At 50.0% G+C, this 16,440-nt stretch overlaps 7 protein-coding genes across 7 annotated transcripts; 5 read left to right on the top strand and 2 right to left on the bottom strand.

The window, feature by feature from the left end:
• Positions 1–76: 76 nt before the first annotated feature.
• On the top strand, positions 77–595 carry DACRYDRAFT_108105 (uncharacterized protein; the record flags this gene model as incomplete). Its single annotated transcript, XM_040768592.1, has 2 exons — positions 77–391; positions 446–595. The coding sequence occupies 2 exons, from the start codon at positions 77–79 to the stop codon at positions 593–595; spliced, it is 465 nt and encodes a 154-aa protein (XP_040628461.1).
• A 179-nt stretch (positions 596–774) lies between these two features.
• DACRYDRAFT_52977 (uncharacterized protein) lies at positions 775–1,080 on the top strand (the record flags this gene model as incomplete). Its single annotated transcript, XM_040775142.1, has 1 exon — positions 775–1,080. One exon carries the CDS (start codon positions 775–777, stop codon positions 1,078–1,080), a length of 306 nt encoding a protein of 101 aa, XP_040628460.1.
• Positions 1,081–1,666: 586 nt separating this feature from the next.
• On the bottom strand, positions 1,667–2,802 carry DACRYDRAFT_16223 (uncharacterized protein; the record flags this gene model as incomplete). Its single annotated transcript, XM_040771177.1, has 2 exons — positions 1,667–2,245; positions 2,338–2,802. The coding sequence occupies 2 exons, from the start codon at positions 2,800–2,802 to the stop codon at positions 1,667–1,669; spliced, it is 1,044 nt and encodes a 347-aa protein (XP_040628459.1).
• Positions 2,803–3,474: 672 nt separating this feature from the next.
• Positions 3,475–4,131, top strand: DACRYDRAFT_16222 (uncharacterized protein; the record flags this gene model as incomplete). Its single annotated transcript, XM_040771176.1, has 1 exon — positions 3,475–4,131. The coding sequence occupies one exon, from the start codon at positions 3,475–3,477 to the stop codon at positions 4,129–4,131; it is 657 nt and encodes a 218-aa protein (XP_040628458.1).
• Positions 4,132–7,273: 3,142 nt separating this feature from the next.
• DACRYDRAFT_108103 (uncharacterized protein) lies at positions 7,274–7,876 on the top strand (the record flags this gene model as incomplete). The annotated part of the gene is made up of 3 exons (XM_040768591.1): positions 7,274–7,386; positions 7,433–7,505; positions 7,553–7,876. 3 exons carry the CDS (start codon positions 7,274–7,276, stop codon positions 7,874–7,876), a joined length of 510 nt encoding a protein of 169 aa, XP_040628457.1.
• Positions 7,877–8,074: 198 nt separating this feature from the next.
• Positions 8,075–11,045, bottom strand: DACRYDRAFT_108102 (glycoside hydrolase family 5 protein; the record flags this gene model as incomplete). The annotated part of the gene is made up of 11 exons (XM_040768590.1): positions 8,075–8,681; positions 8,756–8,851; positions 9,034–9,182; positions 9,229–9,357; positions 9,435–9,545; positions 9,608–9,955; positions 10,006–10,165; positions 10,219–10,503; positions 10,552–10,770; positions 10,818–10,978; positions 11,028–11,045. The coding sequence occupies 11 exons, from the start codon at positions 11,043–11,045 to the stop codon at positions 8,075–8,077; spliced, it is 2,283 nt and encodes a 760-aa protein (XP_040628456.1).
• Positions 11,046–15,988: 4,943 nt separating this feature from the next.
• Positions 15,989–16,231, top strand: DACRYDRAFT_43002 (uncharacterized protein; the record flags this gene model as incomplete). The annotated part of the gene is made up of 1 exon (XM_040774529.1): positions 15,989–16,231. A coding segment is annotated over one exon (243 nt), but the record flags the coding sequence as incomplete, so codon positions are not given.
• Positions 16,232–16,440: the final 209 nt, after the last annotated feature.

The following is a 16,440-nucleotide window of genomic DNA, read 5'->3' as shown; positions in this document are numbered from 1 at the left end:
AAAAGAGAAGCTTTACTTGTCTGCAGACAAGGTTGACTTGCTGTCTCCCAGGATTGAGTGTCTTGGACACAAGATCATGGATGAGGGTGTCTACGCAGATGATGACAAGATGTCCGTCATCCAGAATGCAAAGTTCCCGAAGGATGCCCAAGGAATGCAGTGCTTCCTCAGCATGGTGACCTATCTGGCACCATATTTCCCAGATGTAGCTAAATACACTGGGCTGTTGTCCTTGTTGACACACCAAAATAGGAGTTATGATGTAACTCCTATGCATGAAACTTGTTTCAAGAAGATTCTTTTCCTGGCTACAGACTACCTGGTGCTGAAGCCTATCAATCCCAAAAATGGGATCCCCATCTTTGTCATAGTAGATGCATCCACCAGCAGGGTAGGATGTTACTATGGCCAGGGGCCATTGTGGGACAAAGCTGATGTTGATCAGTTTTCCGACATTATCAATGAACAACCTCAGGATGAGCAAGCCATTGTAGAGGTGGACATGGAGGACAGCATCGTCGACCAGCTCATCAAGCTCAAAGACCTACCCAAGAAGGAGAAGAAGGAATGTGTCCTGCAAGTGCAATTTGGTTGAAATCACATTCACAATGAACAATTAATTGTTTGCCCATGCCTGGATCATAGTGGCTTGTGGCACCTTTTATGGTGCTGAGGCACTAGGTTCTATCATTGTAGGTAATCTCTTTCATGCTCCAGGCTTCCTTCTCATGTGTACAGGACTTTATTATGCAAACATTCCCAACCAAGGCGTCAATGCCTGACATCTTGTATTTTGATAATAATTGCAACCTTTGTTGCCATCTGGCAAATCGATCCACAGATGTTCACGAGCATTTCAAGCATACAATGCTTGTTGTGGATACTTTCCACTGGAGAACAAAACATCAGCTTAGCAACAATCCATATTGCAATATGCACTGCAATCCAGCCAACTATCAGGAACTGTACATGGCCTCCAGCCCCAATAAATGGTGTTTCAACTCATCGGTCTGTGAGCAAATGAACTCTTGGGTCCATCCATTTGCCGGACTCATCTGTGAGATGACTGCAGTATGCTAAAAGTTTTTTCTAGATGAGGTCTTCATGGTTTGCAATGAGCATACTGTCCAGAAACTGCAGCGCACTGGTCACTTTCCACACCTCATCCCAATGAGGTTGCTATTATAGGATACCATTTTCTGTACCCACTATTATTGCAATGCTGTTGTAGGTTTTGAAGTAGTTAGAAATCAAATGGAGTTGGAAGTGAGAGACTGGAAGTCAACTGTGCAACCTCTGGCACCAGAGGTAGTAGTGTTGGAGTTCAAAGTGAGAGACTGGGAGTCAATGGAGTCACCTCCGGTACCAGAGATGCTGTTGGAGTTGGAAATGGGGAGATAACAGGTACTTAATGCATTGCATGGGTAACACAACTCCTACAGCATGCTTTCTACCTACAGACAGACACTCTTTCCAGAAACACAGCAAACATTCACAAGTTCAATGCCTGATCTATGCCACCCTCTGTCAAGTGCTCCATGATATCCACCCCAATCTTCTCTGAGAGCAGATGTTAGCCATTACAGTGTTACTGGCAAATATGAACTTGCCAGTTAACAATCTAATCTTAGGACCTATCTTGCTCCACAGTCTTTTAAGGTGGGGCTTAAAGGGGCTTCAGCTTGTGCTTGTGGCTGCTACTGGGGTCAATGGCAGGCTGACTCCCATATGGTCCCGCAGCAGGCTGGGTGTCAGTCTTGGGGGCAGTGTCAGAAGGCTGGGGTGCAGGGGCAGCAGACTGGGACTGGGACTGGCTAGTGTTGTACAACTCCTGCTGATACTTCCTGCCCATTTCCACATGCGAGGTCCACACCTCATTGTGTTGGGCCAAATGACAGACATGAACCTTGGCCTCACTCCATTCCTCTTCCAGTGCAATATCAACCTCCTTGAGCAACCTCCCTATCATGAAGGCAGGCAGCATGATGTGGTTGAGCTCCTTCTGAAACTCTTCTTCACGTAGCTTACCAAGATCATGAGGAGGTGTGCATTTGACTTCAAGTCCCTCAACCATAGGGCCAGTGAGGGCTGAACCCAGAAGACAAGGACATTTGGTTGGGACTGCAGTGGGGGTGGGTTTGGCCATGGGTTTGACAGTGGGGATGGGAGTGGGGACGGCAGTGGGGATGGCTACAGGGATGTCCTCATCATTCTCATCAACTAGTGCCAGATCTTGCAGTGCTGCCTGATGGACCGTGACATGGTCCTCAAGGTTCTTCAGAGTGATCAGTAGGCTGTATGTGCTACCAGCCTCTCACTTGCAAATCCAACACTCACCTTGGGCAGACCTCCATGCCTCAGCCAGTCAACAAGAGAGTACCCATTCACAAGGACTTCCCCCCCTGCCTTGATCTGCACATGCTCAATGATGTTGACAAGCGCCTCCTTGAGCACAGCCTGATCCATAATCTTTGACAAGCTGCCCTTGCCAGCAACCACTTCCAATGCATACATATCCTTATGCTTGCCTTTACCTTTGTCCTGGGGGACAGAGGTAATGATCAAGAGCAACCCCCTGCCTGTCTTGTGCAAGAGGTTCTCATCCAAAATCGCATTCTTTTCAGAGCTGACAAGTTGAAGGTTATCTTGGGATGACACCATAGGGTTGGATGGCACAGTATGGTAGGATAAAGGGGAAGGAGGGGGAGATGAACTCATAACCATGGTGGTTAGGGAGGAAAGAGAGGAGGAGAGAAATGCAAGTGTAGCCTGCAGAGTTACAGGAGTAAAGGACAGGGGCATGGGAGCAGATAGACCGGAATCGCACCTTTGCTTGGCTCAAGGCCCCCTTGAGGCCCAGAATTATGCTCATCGAGCAAGTGCAGAGAAGATGGGTGGGCAGTAAAGTCATCAGGCAGGGCATGAGGCCACTGCTGCTGGCACAGCATAGATTGTGCAGCCGCCTATTGGGAAGATGTCAGAGGTCGACCTTGCCAGGTTGGGTGAGACATGAGTGATAGTAGTAGTCAAATATCTTGGATTGCCAGCTAGCATAGGTGAGGACAATGAGCAGAAGGTATTGTTGTTGATGATGATGACAACAATGTATGGGCAATGAACAATATGTGCCCACTGAACAGTGCTTGGCATGGACTGTTTCAGGCACCAGTAGAGGCAATGACCAAATCAGTCTTATTCATTGCCTCAACCCCTTTCCTCAACTCTGTACTCAACTCTGTACTCAATAATCACCTTGATTCTTGCCTTTGCAAACCAAACTTCCAAGAACATGCAACTGAAGGCTCATCATCCATTCAAGTAAGCATGATAATGACTAAACCAAGTACCTCACATCCTGAGTCCCTTATCAGGCCAATTGCTGCAATGGGTTGGATGGCTGAACCCGCAATGGAGACAATTAAACCTCACACTCATGCTCACAGGGGCTACAGATCAGCTGTAGCCCATTTTAGTATGTCCTATGGGGTTGGTGCAAGTGGATTGGTGTCTGAATTCATTGTAGAAGCTGGTCTTGTCAGATCAAGTGCTATCTTGAAGCCAACCAGCCACCTGGATGCTCAAGGGGGTGGTACCAGAGGTGGCACAGGCAACTTCCAGTCTCTGACTTCCAACTCCAACACTACTACCTCTGGTACCGGAGGTGGCACAAGCAACTTCCAGCCTCTCACTTCCAACTCCAACACTACTACATCTGGCACTGGAGGTGGCTGCATCCACTTCTCAGAAGCAGAGGGCAGGGGCAATGTGGATAGCAGGGAGACCACTACTCCTCCTCTTTATTCATCCCTCCACCCCACCCACCCCACCCACACCAGCTTCAGCACCTCTCATCCCATTGGTATTCCCTTGGGTACTGATATCAATCACATGATAGACATTGACAGAGTTAACCTAATGAGAGGCAATGGTGGATCTGAGGTCTCCCCACCCAGCTATGGCTCACACAAGTACCACATCCCCCCTTACTATGGGACACTGCATGTCTCCAAGGGCTTGGACATTGCATCACATGCAATATCCAATGGCGCAGTGGGTTTGCATGTGCCTGTGCACTTGTCGAACCAGACTCCCCTCAACCAATGCATGGACCTGTCCTCTGAGGCGATCTGAGCAGCTGCATGCGATGCAGCTTGTAGGCAGGTACAGCAGGAGATGGAGGCCAAAGGAATGGGCTGGGCAGGACTGCTCACTGCACTTGTTGTATATGGGACGGCTTGAGTATGTACATAAATACTCGAGACAATCTCCCCTGCAATGAACCTTGCAAGGAACCTCCCACTTGTCCACTCATTTTTTTAACTTGTCCACTAGGGCAACTATGCTGTATTTGGCCTGGTAGACCTGTAGCCAACTAATTACATTCATTCCAAAAATGGTGTCCAAGGCATCAGCATTATATGACACATTAATGGTGGACTATATTGACAATAAACAACAGTAGCTAGGGGATACTACTAGGACGGGTGGACTGTATGCCTTGCAGCTTTCATGAACTCTTTCCAAGCAGAATCCAGTTGCTTCTTGTACTGCTTGATTAGTTTCTCAAGCAATGGGTTGCAAATCCAGCTGGTATGCATGGCCCAAGTCCCATAAGGGGCGTTGAACTGGTACACTTCATAGAAAGCTGTGTTGAAGCCCTTGTTCTCGTCATGTATCATCTTTTTGATCACTGCCATTTCCCTGCAGATGTCCCCAAATGTGCAGTTGCCAGGCCAGAGTGGCTTCTTCTGCAGAACCTTCAGCACATGGATGGGTGAGGATGAGGGAGGGTTGGAGGATGCTTCAATGTATGAGAACATGGCAGCATCGTTCAGCAAGTTGAAATTGGGCTGGGATGTGGAGGAAGGAGGGCAAGCAGAAGCCAGCAACCTCTCCCTGTCATCCTTGGGGCTTGATAATCAAGTGAGGTCAATATCTACAATTGGGGAAGATTTAGGGTGCTTTTGGGATACTGGGAATGTAAGCTTCTGCGGAGTCTGCTGGTGCTGCATCTGCTGATGTTGTGGTAGATGTGCAGAGGAGATGGGCAGTTGCAGTGTTATCAGAGGCAAGGGGTTGAGAAGGGCAGCTCTTCACCTTTGATCATGGAAAGTCGGAAGAATGAGGTCTCTGACCTCTTCCTGGACCTCAGGCAAGTCTGCCAGCATGCCCAGGAGATGGCAAAGAAGTTTCTTGTCATGCTGAACTGTTCAATACAGCATACAGTTGTATGATGCCCAACTGTTCATACTTGGGTCAAAGAAGAGAACTTCATCCTCCAGGTCATTGCCATTCGGGAAGATGTGGTTCAAGACACACTCAGGCCAGCTATGGATGCAAGTAACAAGTACACCCATATCAGCCTCCTCAGTAGAGACCTTATAAATCATCTTCTTGGAATCAGGCTAGGAACTTGTTTTAGCACCTAAATAAGTAAAGGAAAGGGATAATGCTTACCTTGAATAACACCAATGTGAATAAACAAGCTACCAGCTCTGCTTGTTTGCATGCTGCCTTCTTTTGGGATTCCTGAGCCTTTTGTTGCATCTCCTGCCATTCCATGTAGCCATCCCAGGGACATCAGCCAATGCTTGAGGTACCATGAGAAGCTTGTGTATTTTGGGGAGTGAGGCATGAGTCCTGCCCTTGTGTCCCTGAGAAGTGCTCTCCATCACTCAACTCCTTGTCTGTCTCCTCTTGATCACCGGTTACACTCTCCAAGCCTATCAGCCACCCATGTGACAAGCAGCCAACCTCCTTTCCCCATTGATCGCACATCTTCAATGACTGACAGCATTCTTGCACCAAAAAGACTTCTTGCATGCAGAGGAACCCCTACCACTACCACAAGCCCTGCACTTGTGGTAATGCTTGCCCAACAAGTCTTTTTCAAAGCATACACACTTGTGTGGGACATCATTGGGTGGTGGACTGGAACTCCAGTTGGGACAGGTATCTGTCATGCTGTGTCGAAGTGCTTTGCAGTCATCTGGGTGCAGTGGATTGGTGACCCACAGAAGTTTACCCTTCAACTTTCTGGTGTTAGGGTTTTTGTGATTGAGACACTATATAGAATGTTAGCTCAAGATAGAGTAGTAACTATTCAAGCCACTGACTAGCATGTACACATGACCATAGTTCTCCTCGATGTTACTCTTGGAGTTCATGCAGACCTTGAAAGGATATGTTGTTCCCTTGCTGCATTGTTCACAGAAGACAGTTGTTGGGAGCTTCAAGTTCTTGGAAGGCAATCAGTCCTGGATGATGCAAACCACCTCAGACACTGCAATGGTTGAGTCAATAGATCAGGGTGTCATTGCTGCAGAACAGGAAAAGGTGCTGAAGCTGGTGTGGATGGGATGAGAGATGCTGAAGCTGGTGCAGGAAGATGACAAGGAGAAAAGGAGAAAAAAAAGAGTGGTGCTGATCCCCACACTATGGAAAGCAGGCAACCATGCTTCTTTATTGATGGAGATCATCAAAAGACTTTTCCAGCTTGTTGAACCCAAACAGCAGCCTGTGCTTGCATTTTGCCAAGGATAAATGGGTGAATGAGAGCATATGCTGCTAACTGCACAAGCATTGAGGTTAAAGCAGAGGCTTTAGTTTATAGTGGTGTTTTGAGTTGGCACAGCAGGTCAACTGTGTTTCCAAGCTAGCACTGACATATATAATGCCTTGGTATAAGATTAGGAGACAAAATTTTATAAAGCAAGAGGAGTTTGCAGGCATTGCATGGATGGGCAACAATATTAATGATTGTTACAGACAATATTAATATATTAATCATCATAGCCCTTCGGGTACTGGGCTGCGATATTACTGGCTCGGCCGCCATGGGAGCAAATATTGTGGATTATGTAAGCTCTGCGCTCTGCACTCTGCGCATCCGCAGAGTAACTGTCACGAAACTCAGATCAGATCCCCGTCTTGTTATGATGTCGGCAATTAGATTAGTGTGTGTCGGACTTTGAAGAAAACTTGGTTTCTGTGACATCAACGCCGACAATGATAGTGACAACGACCTTACCCTCCTGTCTCACAATATTAATGCGAGCAACTTATCGAGCTACATCAACTGCACAAAGACTCCCATTAATATGCTCGTAGCACACAGAAGGCTGGCCTGTCAAACAACCACAAGAACGTGACGTGAGGACATTCACATGCCTCCACACACAGCCACGACCTTCTTGTTCGGCACGTCCCTTCCTGCGTCCGTCTTCTCCCAACGTCAACACCACATCACAATCAACCACCACCTCAACCAGCCATGGATTCCTCCTCTTCCTACGAAAAGAAACCAGCCATCATGGACCAAGCACAGTCCAACCTCCAAGGCATGTTCCAACAAGCAGCAGATGACGTCAGGGCACACGCTTCCAAGTTCGCATTTCCTGCTTCTTTCAGGGTGTAGCTGACGAAGACGCAGGCTAGAGGACAGAGTGTTCAAGCCTACCCGGGAGTATGCTGCTTATATGTGGGAACGCCATCCTGTGATCGCTGTATGTTCCTATCTCCCTGCACTGGTCATATATGCTAACCATCCCAGGTGTTCCTCGGCATCTTCTGCATCCTCTCGTTCCTCCCCGTCCTCCTCTTCACCTCCTTCGCCCTCCTCACCGGGGGCTTCCTCCTCTCCACATCAATCCTCTTCGCTCTTCTCATCCTCGGTATCATCCTCTCCCTCGCCTCACTTTTCCTCCTAGCAGCCCTCGCAGTGACCTTCTGCCTCTCTTTGGGCATCACCGCCGGCCTTGTGGCTTTTTGGGCAACGACGAGGCTGATGGGGAACATCAGGGTTAAAGGATGGCAGGAGGGGTTGTTAGCCTGGGCGTGGGAATTGAGGGAAAAGGTCGTTGGGAACTCTTATTAGTCCAATACGGTGTCGAGTGAGCTATTTGCCGTCCGGCGCTAGGCCTCATGAAAAGGTAGGTATATGCAGTAGAGTCTATTTTCCTTCTTCGAAAAAAAAGTCGTGATGTAAAATTTAGTCTACCATCTCAAAACTGTATGTAATGTGCGCGTATATCGTGACTAATCGCCGCTCTATCGCGACCTCTGTGCAGACCACCTACCGGATAAGGAACCAAACACCCACTCCCAACAGCACGCCTAACAGCGCCCAAACCCAAGTCCACTCCCCCTCTTGCCTTACTGTCAAAGCGGGCCTCACTCTAACCTTGACGTTCCATGCCCTCGCCTCCCCCGTAGTCTCCTGGAGGACATACAGCGTCTGTCTCTCCTCGCTGTACACCCACTTCCACGCTCCTTCGACTTTCACTTCCCTTCCTTGGGTAAGGAGAAGAGGGAGGAATATCTCCGTTTCCCGTGCCATTATTGCGGGGTGATCGAGCGGTACCCATCCGTCCCTCCCACGTCCCAGATCCAGCTCCGCGCCCGCATGCGCAGGCGAGGCGTACGTGAGCTCGAACACTCCCGTGCTGGTGGAATAGCTGTACGACAGAGGGATTCCGGCGACTTTGGCCGGGTAGGGCCTGACGAGTGAGGACAGCACCCGTCCGCCGTCGTCTAGTTCGGGATTGGTCTGCGCTAGCGCTGAATCCTTGAATTCGGAGGAAGAAGAGAGAGCGCGGGCGGAAAGAGTGTAGAAGGAGAAGTTCTCTCCGTTCCACCTATCACCCTGGGCGTCCGTGTTTCCGGGATTGTAGTTCCATAGCCTGCCAGGGGTTAGCTCTCGCATCGACATGGGAAGGAAGGCGGTGGGAAGTGGAAGGACAGGAAAGGCACGTACGTAAAGCTCGCTCGGGCGCTGTCCAGCCCTGAGATGAGGGCATCGAGCATCCGGGATTGCCAGGTGAAGTCGCCGGTTTTGAACGCATGAGCGTTGCTGTGACTCTTGTTAGCATTTGTTTAGCTGAACAAAGAGATAGATGTGAAACATGTGGGTTATGCGGACGTATCGGACAAGGGAACAACGAAAGTTCGGAAGCACAGAACGACCGCAAATCTATCCAACAATCAAACAACAGACCTCGTGAAGCAAGAAGCCAAATACGAAGAAAGACGCACTTCATATCCATGGGTACCCCACACTCGCCCACCACCACAGGCCGTTCCCCAGCAGCAGAGACAGAATCGACGACATTCCGGAGCTGCATAGCATAGTTCTCTTTCGCGCCTTTGTCCCCCCAGTAAAGAGCTTTGAGGAGGAACATCCCCTTCAAAAGAGTCAGCGGCATGTAGGGGGTGGAGGAGGGAACGAACCCGGGATAAGCCTTGCACGTTTACGCTCACGTTCCCGAATTGTTTTTTGAAGAGCGCATTAAGGTCGTACCAATGTGGTGCGTAGACAAAGTTTTTGGGCCTGAACTCTTCCGGCCAGGGAGGGCAGAACTATGACCATCAGTTGAGCATACTGTTCGAGTTGGAGGGGTTGTAGAACGGTGGGAGGATAGGATGGGGGGACGCACCTCGTTAGGTATCGGCTCGAGGAATATGAGCTTCTCCCCTCCGGAAAGGGCGTGCATCCTCTCCGACCAGCGCTTCGCAAACGGGAAGTAGAAATCTTCGTACCACTCCACCTGCGCCATTCAGCCCCCGTCAGTACTCGCAACAAAGTGGCGGAAACGGAGAGAAGACCGACCATTTTATCAGTAGTCGGATGCCACATGAAATAGTTTTCCCTTAATGCAACTGCTTCCCCCCTCCCTCGCTCCCAGCCCCAGACACCGTGCATCTCCCACACACACCTGCCCTCCGTCGGCCCATCCTCGCGCCAACATTTCCTCCCCTTCGGATTGATAAGCTTCGACCCGCTCTGCCGGGTGGGGAAAGGGAAGGAACGGGTGTAGTATGCTACCCGCTGGGGGTGGCCGGCGCCTAGCGCCATTGACTGGAGAGGGGTGGGGAACGCCCACAGGTGTAGGTCGGTGTTGTAGTCCCATGTATGTATGTGGTTCTCCACGTACCCGCTGTGGGGCTCGTTCATCATCTGTGTACGTATTAGTAGACTTCCTGGAATGGAAGGAGGGATGCATATACTTGGAACCCGACCACGGCGGGGAGGGGAGCGAGTCGTTGGACGAGCACTTCCCAGGCAGCGAGAAACCTGTCTTGGAGGAACTGTTGTGCGCCTACCTCCTTTCCTTGCCACTGGACTTTCAGCTTCGAAGCGAAGGTATCACCAGCCCAGAAGAGGGTGCTGGTCTCTGCTTAAGCACCGGTAGAGAAGGTGTGAGGTATGAGAAAACGTACTTCATTGTCGCCGCCGCAAGCTTCTGATACCCCGTAGGCCAAGTACCTCTATCCTCCTCCGACTTGCCCGGATGCCTCACACCTTCCAAATACGCTGCCCCCGTTTCCTCTAGTGCGTCCAAATCTAACCCTACGCTCGTAAGCGTCCATGCTGGGGCTCCTGAGCCGCCGGAAAAGCGGGAAAAGACATCCTGGTGCATCGAGACAAAGGCCACGAGCCCGTAGGCGGGGAACTTTGAGAGGAGGGAATAAAGGTATGTCAGATAGTCATGGTCATATTCTCCTCTGCTATGTGTTAGAGCGATACATCAGACGGAGGGAGTGGGGACGCACGGAGCAGAGTGCTCGATCGCTTCCCATGTCACGTTGAGCCTCACTACGCTGGTCAGCCTAGTCTTGGTAGAAAGGGGGAACACACCAAACGTCAGCCCCCACCGTCTCAATCTCGCGAGATGCTCATCCGCCTGTTCGAGAGGAAAGGGTCTTCCGACAAAGCTCACTCCTCTCCAGTGGTTCTCATCCAGGAAGTGGGCGGGGTCGTGATCCCCAGGCCTGCCTTCCGTCAGGAGCTGATACATAGTAGTTGAGAGAGCACAAACGTTTTAGAAGCGCCGGAGAGGTTGACACCCCGTAGGTTGAGAACACGGTTGTAGGGGTCGACGAAGTGTGCGCCTTGTATGCGGATGGGGAGTGACCAGTCGTGTGCTGTTGAGGAGGTTGAGCCCGGCTCGTAGTCCTCTGAAAGGGAGGGGTGGTGATTCTGTACATGTTCAGTAAGAAATAAAGTGGGATTAATGGTGTATCCTTACGGGGTTGATAGCAACCATCGTGTCGTTGGTTGACGGTGACGATACACTATAACGTCGCCAAATGCCTTCCATTTCAGGAATGCTAGCACCGCCACTAGATATCCCTTGAAACCTGACCATAAAATGACGTACACTTTACACAACAAATAGATAATCCTGACTCCTGTCCTCATATGAAGTCCTCCCTCTTCTGTGCATGCTGTTATATGCTCTCCGAAGGGTCGTCCAGCATGGGTTGTCACTGATTGGGAGGAATATACGTGGGGAGCACGTGATTATTCGGAGGAATCACCACCAGACCCCCCTAACTTTTAACAGGGTCCATTAGGACCCTTTTTCTCGCATGCCCAAAACACGGCGGAGGGGTATGCTGCAGCCAATGTTGCAGCGGTCATGCTGGCTCATGCGTGAAAACAGCAAACGTTGCATGTCAGGGATGAGGGGATCATGTACACATACTGTAGCAGGCGTTTAAGACATGTTCGAGGCATGTGTACATGTATACGAAGGTTCCCGGACCTGCAGCACAACCAGAGGGAATGCACTAGATTTGCGACAACTGCTGCAGCAGTGGATGACAAATGCTGTGGAAGCGCACTGCCACGGGAGTGGAAGCATTTTATGTGTCAGGGTCCACGGAAACTGCTCATAAATTGCTTCCATGGACCCTTGTAGGAGCGTGCTGCAGCAACCAAAACACAGGTGTTGCAGCACCTGATCATGTGCACTGAATACAGCTGCAGCTATGAACAGGAATGTGTAGACATGCTATTGGCTTCTAGACTAACCCATTACTTTGAAGGCATGTCATGCTTTGGCTACTGTTGTGAAGGAGTATTAGGCAAGCATGGAACTGTACCACAGGGTTCTCTGCTGCAGCTCACTGGCAGGATGATGCAGCACACAATGAGATACTGCTGCAGCCATGTTGGGGGATGGATCACCCTACAGGTGTGAGACATAAATACTGGCTATGTAGTACACAGCACTGGCTACAATGTCCATGCTGCACTGGCCCTGCAGAAAGAAGTGGAGCAGCTACACATATGGCAGGTCAGCTGCAGCAGGATGCAGGATGTGAATGAAATATGGGTGCAGCCACCTTGGGCAATGGCTGGCTCTGCAAGTCTGCCATCTCAAGCCCTGCCTAACCCAGGTGTGTTTCACTGCAGGTTCCAGTGAAATACAATACCTGGGGAGCAGCACCCAATGTGGCAGCTAAGCATATTACAGCTGGGCTGCAGCATGTTGCAGTAAACAAACAAAATACAGCTGCAGCCCCCTTGGGGGATGCATGGCTCTGCAAGCTGGACTTCTCAAGCTCTGCCTACTCAACTTCTGGTTCACACCTGCAGATCTCAGTGACATACTGCACTGGGCCAGCCAGACGCAATGCAGCAGCTATGCATATCACAGCTGGGCTGCAGCATGCAAATAAAATTGGGCTGCAGCCCCCTTGGGGGATGGATGGCTCTGCAAGCCTGACTTGTCAAGCTCAAGCTGATCCATGTGTGTTTCACAGCTGTAGGTCCAGTGAAATACAATACCTGGCAAGGACCACCCAGTGCAGCAGCTATGCATATCACAGCTGGGCTGCAGCATGCTGCAGCAGGTGAACAAATTGTGGCTGGACCCTCCATGGGCAATGGCTGGCTCTGCAAGCCTTCCTTCTCAAGCCCTGCCTCAACCATGTGTGCTTCACAACTGCAGGTTCCAGTGACATACAATACCTGGGGAGCAGCACCCAATGTGGCAGCTATGCATAAGACAGCTGTGCTGCAGCATGAGAAACAAATGCAGCTGCACCCCCATGGGGGATGGATGGCTCTGCAGTTCTGCATCACACCTGCAGCTTGCTGTGGAATACTGTACTGGGCTAGCCAGACTCAATGTGGCAGCTATGCATATCATGGGTGGGCTGCACTATGCTGCAGCATGTGAACAAAATGTGGCAGCAGCCCCTGTGAGGGATGGATGGCTCTGCAACCCCAATTTCTGAAGCCCAGCCTGATCCATGTGTGTTTCACAGCTGCAGCTCTCAGTCAAATGCAATCCCAGGTAAGCAGCACTCAATGTGGCAGCTACACATATTGCAGATGGGCTGCAGCATGCTGCAGCCTGCAAACAAAGCTCACCTGGCTGATAGGCTGCAGCATGATTCAGGCTATGAAACAAAAAGGCTGCAGCCCCCTCTGGGGATGGGTGGCCCTCCAATTGTTGTTTGTCCACACTAGCCATGCTCCATTTGTGTACACCAGTAGTGGCTGTTGCTATAATACAGTGGTAGCCAGGCAGGAACATGTGTTGCAGCTGCTTGTCTGCCATCTCAGCTGCAGCAGGATGCACCATCACCCACTGGAGGGCTGCAACCACCCTGTGGGATGTGCAGGCCTCCAATTCTTCATGCTCCACCTTAGCCATGTGCCATTTATGTTGGCCAGTAATGGCTGTTGCTGCATTACCATACTGGGTAGGCAGCAAGCTCCACAGCAGCAGCAGTTCTGGCACCCCAACTGCAGCACCATACACCATACACCATACACCCACAGTATGGCTGCAGCCACAACTGGGACTTTGTAGCCATCGAACTGACATGGATACAAACTTGCCAACTTTATGACTTATTTTCTTTTATTTGGACTTGCAAAATCCAGCTAAGCACCATCACATGTTGTATGTAGGCTGCAGGACCATATGGTACATAGGTGAAATAGGGCTTGGGTCAACATTGAGATTATATTCCCCAGACAGTCTCCTCCAGCCTCCATGTAATTTACCTCACCCTTGGAGTTGCAGCAGTTGCAGCAGCAACATTGTGCTCCCCGTACATTGAACAGCATGGGAGGAACACTCATTGAAGTCCCATTGCTGCTGGATGCAACATCTACATCCACTCCATCAAACGCTTGGAAATGGCTGCCCATGATGCTGCATACAACAGTCCTGCTGTGCACTGTAGCATCATCTTTCAATGCTGGAGGAGCTGCAGCATGCGCTGAAATGGCTGGAATCAGTTTGTGTTCCACACCCATACTGCAGAACTCTCTGTTTGGCTTGCTGTATGCCACATGCCCATGCAAGAGATCTGCATGGGCACTGATCAATGAATGCTGAAACTCTCTGTGCTTCATTTTGCTTCCCTGTGCATGCTGCCACTGCACCTAGGCAACAGCTGGTGTGCAGTGTTGCAGTGTGTGTACAAAAACACCATGGTGCATCTCAGTCATGCGCTCACATGCCAGGTGAGAAAAAAATGGAAGCTGCAGTGCAGGGTGCATTCCCTTCATGTCTTCTGTGCCCCATCCACCACCATGAACCACTGGAGCAAGAGGGGCCATGCAATACCTCCTATACCCCCTACTGCCAACCATCATTTTCTGTCCTTTTTGACCACCCCTTCTATGACCCAACAACCACAACACTGGCCCAGCCAATCAAAGAGGGTCGCTGAAGCAGCACACACTGCTGCTGCTATGGTTGATGTGCTTCAGCATGAACATACCAGTCACTGCAACTCCCCTTTGGAATCAGCACTCCCTCAAACTCTGCACCAACAGATGACATGCATTGCTAGAGGAGGTCCTGGTTAGTGTATATCCTCATATTTCTGCTGATATCAGTTGGCTGACTTGGGTGTGGTAGCAGCCCCCCTGATGGGTTCAACTGCCATGGCTACTCCACAGAGTACAGGAACAGCTTCAGACGGCACACCCACACCTAGGCCTACTGCTGCAGCCAATGCAGCTTTCATGCCATCTGTCTTGCATGATCTCCTCTTCTCACTGATACCCAATGATCCATTCCTTGCATCCCCTCACCAAACCACCCCAAAGAAATGCCGGCATTGCATGCAAACTGACAATGAGAGCAATGCATCAAGTAATATATCAAGAGTCAAAGCTGTGGTCTCAGGAGCAGCTAAGTGTAGCAAATGGTGGACTGCATGGTCTGCTCTCATACCCTCCTTGGTAGAACCACTGATGGAGTTCCGCCTGAGGCTCCTGCAGTGGATGATGCAGCATCTTCCCACAACTGCAGAAAAAAGTCATTGTATATGTTCAACTCCTCAAATTTCCACACAAGTAATTGAGCTACTGGACATGTCTTGTGCGTTTCCACTCCTGCAGCAAGTTCCCCCCTGATAATGGCATTAGTTGTGCAAACTGTAATGATCTATCACTGTACTCAAGAAATGTGCTATCCATGGCTGCACCAGCTACTGCTCCTCTGTGGCTACTTCCTATCATCTCTGCTCCATCCATGCTTGGCCATTTCTGTTCTTGTGCTGGATTTTTTCTTGTCCCAGAACAACCATCAAACACAGTCTCTTTCTGGCTGGTGCAAAGGAGTTGTTGCAACACTGTGCCTTCAGGGGTACCAGATCCAAAACAAGGCACGTAACACATGTCCACAGCTGTACCACCACTGAACTTGCATCCTGAAACCATTTGAAAAACAGTTTCCTGAGGCCATTCTTTGGTTTGACATGCTGTCATGTTTGCAGCAGCAGCAGACAATCCAACAGATTCATCATACCTCACTCGCTGCAGTGCCACATGGTCATGGGCAGCTATTGTAGCTAGAGGCTCTCTGCCCACTTTGTTTTTGTCGATCAATGTGGGGGGGAGATATAGAGAGGTAAGCATTCATATCTTACTGCCAGTGCATTCACCTTATGTATGTATAGTAACCCCAACATCCATATTGATGCCCAATTTGGACACTGTCAAATGGCTCAGATAGCCCAAGACCCAGCCATTATCCCCTCTGAATTCTTCTTGAGTGAGGGAGAGGTAGCTGCAGCACAATCCCATGTGCAGGAGCTGCAAGGCCAGTCTGCTGTAGGTTTGTGAGGGGCAGCTGTGAGGGGCAGATTGTCACCCACTGCTGCTGCAGCCACTGGAGGACCTGGTGCTCCATCTTGCCCAACTGCATCTGAGGAAGACGTGGTGTTTGATTTCTGTGAGGCATCTTTTAAAGCTGCTAACCTGGAAAGAAGACATGTGAACTCAAGCCAATATTGTGTCCACAGCATCATTGCAATTGTTTGTTGCCATGATGTGCCACTGTACTTGACAAATTTGGTAGACACAGGAGAGAAACATTTCTATACTGTTGCCTTGGTGCAAAAGGTCATGGATCAGCTTCCTGCTGCAGCAACTGTTGGCATCTTGTATGACATTGCTTGCCAGCTACACAGATCCATAAGGAAGGTGTGTACCAACTCCACACCAAAGAATGACACTCACAGCATCACAGCACTGGCTGATGCCAGATGTTAGGGCAACACAGGCTGACTAAGTCTGCTCACCTAAGAGTGCCAAGAGTCTAAGCAGGCAACAAGGAAGTGGAGTAGACCTGATGACTAAGACCTATCTACAGTATAGGTACCTGTGGATGATCCTAAGAGACC

This window comes from Dacryopinax primogenitus (genome assembly GCF_000292625.1).
Source record: "Dacryopinax primogenitus strain DJM-731 SS1 chromosome Unknown DACRYscaffold_10, whole genome shotgun sequence".
In the NCBI taxonomy this organism is placed as follows: domain Eukaryota; kingdom Fungi; phylum Basidiomycota; class Dacrymycetes; order Dacrymycetales; family Dacrymycetaceae; genus Dacryopinax; species Dacryopinax primogenitus.
The sequence above is the reverse complement of the archived record's forward strand: the minus strand, read 5'-3'. Positions and strand labels throughout refer to the sequence as shown.